The sequence below is a fragment of the Psammomys obesus genome, unplaced genomic scaffold (assembly GCF_907164565.1).
Source record: "Psammomys obesus unplaced genomic scaffold, mPsaObe1.curated_primary_1811, whole genome shotgun sequence".
In the NCBI taxonomy this organism is placed as follows: Eukaryota; Metazoa; Chordata; class Mammalia; order Rodentia; family Muridae; genus Psammomys; species Psammomys obesus.
The window spans coordinates 4,093,027-4,096,087 of NW_026586816.1; the positions used below are offsets into that span (position 1 = coordinate 4,093,027).

At 54.5% G+C, this 3,061-nt stretch overlaps 1 protein-coding gene across 1 annotated transcript; it reads right to left on the bottom strand.

Annotated features, from left to right (window-relative positions):
* Window positions 1–1,148: 1,148 nt before the first annotated feature.
* Window positions 1,149–3,060, bottom strand: Insm1 (INSM transcriptional repressor 1; the record flags this gene model as incomplete). Its single annotated transcript, XM_055602610.1, has 1 exon — window positions 1,149–3,060. A coding segment is annotated over one exon (807 nt), but the record flags the coding sequence as incomplete, so codon positions are not given.
* Window position 3,061: the final 1 nt, after the last annotated feature.

Consider the following 3,061-nt stretch of genomic DNA (forward strand, 5'->3'; position numbering starts at 1 on the left):
AGAAGAATTTCCCCCGTCGACAGAGGGCCACTCACGAACAAGTTAGTCACATTTGCATGTTTAAAGGTGAGCAGTGGTGAATTCACACCCTGTGGTCAAGGGCAAAAACAGATGGCAGCTGCTGTTTCTGACGACAGGTCTGGACTTGTCAAGGGGGGCCAGACTTCATGTTTAGGAGAAAAAAAAAGTTCTGCCGCCACTGAACATCCACACACTGGCCTGGAGCTTGGGGGCGGGGGAGGGAGATTCAGAGGGAAAGCTTTAAGGGTCCCGTATCTCCTTCCGAGTTCCTGCTTCCCTGCCCGCCCCTTAACAGCTCTCCCAGGCAGATCCCTTTACGTAGGCCTCTCACTTCTCTTTGGAGGACAAAAGTGTTGGAAGGCCGAGTGGGCATTAGGAGGAAGGTGGCAGAGCTCCACAAAATGAAGGGCACACTCATTTGTGAATCGTGGCTCTGCCCCTTAACCGCACTTTTCAGACTGTGAGTGATCAACAGAGCCGTTCTTCAAAGAGCTGAGTGACGGATAACGGAAAACATTGTAATTACCTGTTATTAAATTTAATACCCCAAACAGATGGTGTCCACTCGCTCGCCCCTGCCCCTGCTCCCGCCGATGGCCCACCTGACTGGAAACTTCTTTTAGAGCCCTCTCTCCAAACCAGCTAACTCGTGTCACCCCATCTGCAGAGTTTCCGCCCTCTTCCACTCCGTCCTTCGTAATAAAAATCTCCCCCACTTTGAGGGATGGCCGTCACCTGAAACCCCAAATTACAGACCAAGGAAGAATATGCTAAAAAAAATAAATAAATAAAAAATGGGGTTCCTGGGTCTGCTGGGGAAAAGGCAGGCTCTTCTGATTGCTTAGTTAGCCCCATCCTGAAAGGCTGCTTTGGCTTGCTCTATCTCACTGGCTAGTACATTTCTGTAAGAAAGGGCAGACTCTAAGACACACAGGTTCTCCTGTGGAAAAGCCCCGACTCTTAGGAGAGGGGAGGAGTTCTTCCTAACCAGAGAAACAAGGGCCTTTTAAAGAAACTACTAAAGACCACCATTTAAAATCTATTTGAGATCCTCTTTGGAAGGAACTGTTTGATACTGAGAAAGAAAGAAAAAAAGAAAGAAAGAAAAAAAGACCACAGTATTTTTGACTTTGAAAATATTTTATTTGAATAGTAAATATTTATACAGTTGAAACAGTTCTATCGAAGCTTTCTATAAATAGCTAACAATTAAGAAAATAATGTATGTAGAAAAGAGATTGCATTTAAAAGTAAGAGCTGTCGGTTGTACAAGGGCCTCGGGGCCCCTCAAGCAGAATAAAATGGTACGTTGTCTGTAAGTCCCTCAGATAGATAGAAAAGTTAAAACTCTCAGCAGACCCCTCTAGAAAAAAGGTTCTTTCCTAAAATGCACAGTGAAATGTCAAAAAGTGGCAGGGGGAAAGCTCACACACAAAAAAGAAGAATCTGCAATCAAATAATATCATAATCTTCATAATTAATATAAATAAATAAAGAATAAATAACAATTACGCATAAATCAACATATACATGTAAAGGGAACTCATATAGCCCTACCTCAACAAAGATGATCAAACCAAAACGTCTTCCGAAAAATACTGAGGCAGCTACTACAGCGTGTCGTGAACGTTCCCCCCCCCCCAAAAAAAAAAAAAATCCCCAACAGACAACAGGTCAAGGCATTTGTGGCTATACTAAAGAAAACTCTTTTTTTTTAAGCAATTTGATTTGTTCACATACAAAAAGGTAAAGCCAGACTCCAGCAGTTCACAAGCCATAATAAAGCTAATCGTGTGGGAAGTTCGATTTTACAGCCTGTGAAATATAAAGGCATTTATTTCTCAAGATTCACCCAAAACAACCCGTACGCTACAGACATCGCGAGCGAGACTGGTAGGCAGAGCAAACCGCATTTTCTACACCATGAACACAGCGAAGAACACTAGCATGAAAAACAGCTTCGCCCCTCAAGGGGAGGCTTCCAACCACGAGACGAACGCATACAGCTTTTGTTTTTTCTCCCCTGTAAGAAGGAGACGGACTCCTGTTGCGCCACGGCCGGGCGGGGGACACCACGCGCAGGGGGTGGGGTCCGAGAGGGGTCCCGGCGAGAGGACCGACGGGGCTCCCATCGCGCCCGGACGCCCCGGAGCGGGGCGGGGCGGGGGCGCGCTCCCTTTGTGGGTCTCCGGGCGAAGGCACAGTTCTGGCGGCCGGGGGCGGGGGCGCGCTCTAGCAGGCGGGGCGCACGGGCACCTGGAGGAGGATCACCTGCCTGTTCTCCGAGGGGTGGCACTTGTTGATGTGCCGCGTGAGGCCGGGCGAGCTGTAGAAGGTGGCCGGGCAGTACTTGCAGGGGAACACCTGGGCGGCGTGCAGCAGGCGCAGGTGGCGCTCCTGGGCGCCCCTGCCGGGGAAGCTCTCCCCGCACACGGGGCACGGGTGGCCGTCGGCGGCCGCGCTCAGGCCCAGCAGCCCGGCCGCCTCGCCGTCGCCCGCGGCCTCCCGGGGAGCCTTTTCCTCGGGCCCCGGGTACAGGGCGGGGATGTCCTCGGCGGGCGGCGGCGGCGGCGGCGCGCCCTGGGCCTGCAGCGCCTGGTGGTGCGCCAGCAGGTGCTTGCGCAGGTAGGCCTGGCGCCGGAACTTCTTGGCGCAGTGGTGGCACTCGTAGAGCCCGTCCTCGGAGCCCGACTCGGACACGCCGCCCGGGCTCGGCGTGTCGCGGTCGCTGGCCGCGGCGTCGCGCGCCTCGGCCCTGGCGGCAGCCTCGGGCTCCGGCGCGCGGGCGGCGGCGGGCGCGGGGCGCGGCTTATGCCAGCGGCGGTGCGAGGCCAGGTTGGCCGGGCAGCTGAAGACCTTGGCGCACTCAGGGCAGCGGTACTCCACGCGCACGATGCGCGAGCACTTGTGCTGCGCCAGCGCGAACGGGTCGGCGTACTCCTCCTTGCACAGCTGGCAGATGAACTCGCCCAGCGGGCGCGCGGCGCCCCCGGCGCGGCCCCGCGGCGCCTCCACCGGGCCCTCCTTGATCCGGAGCCCC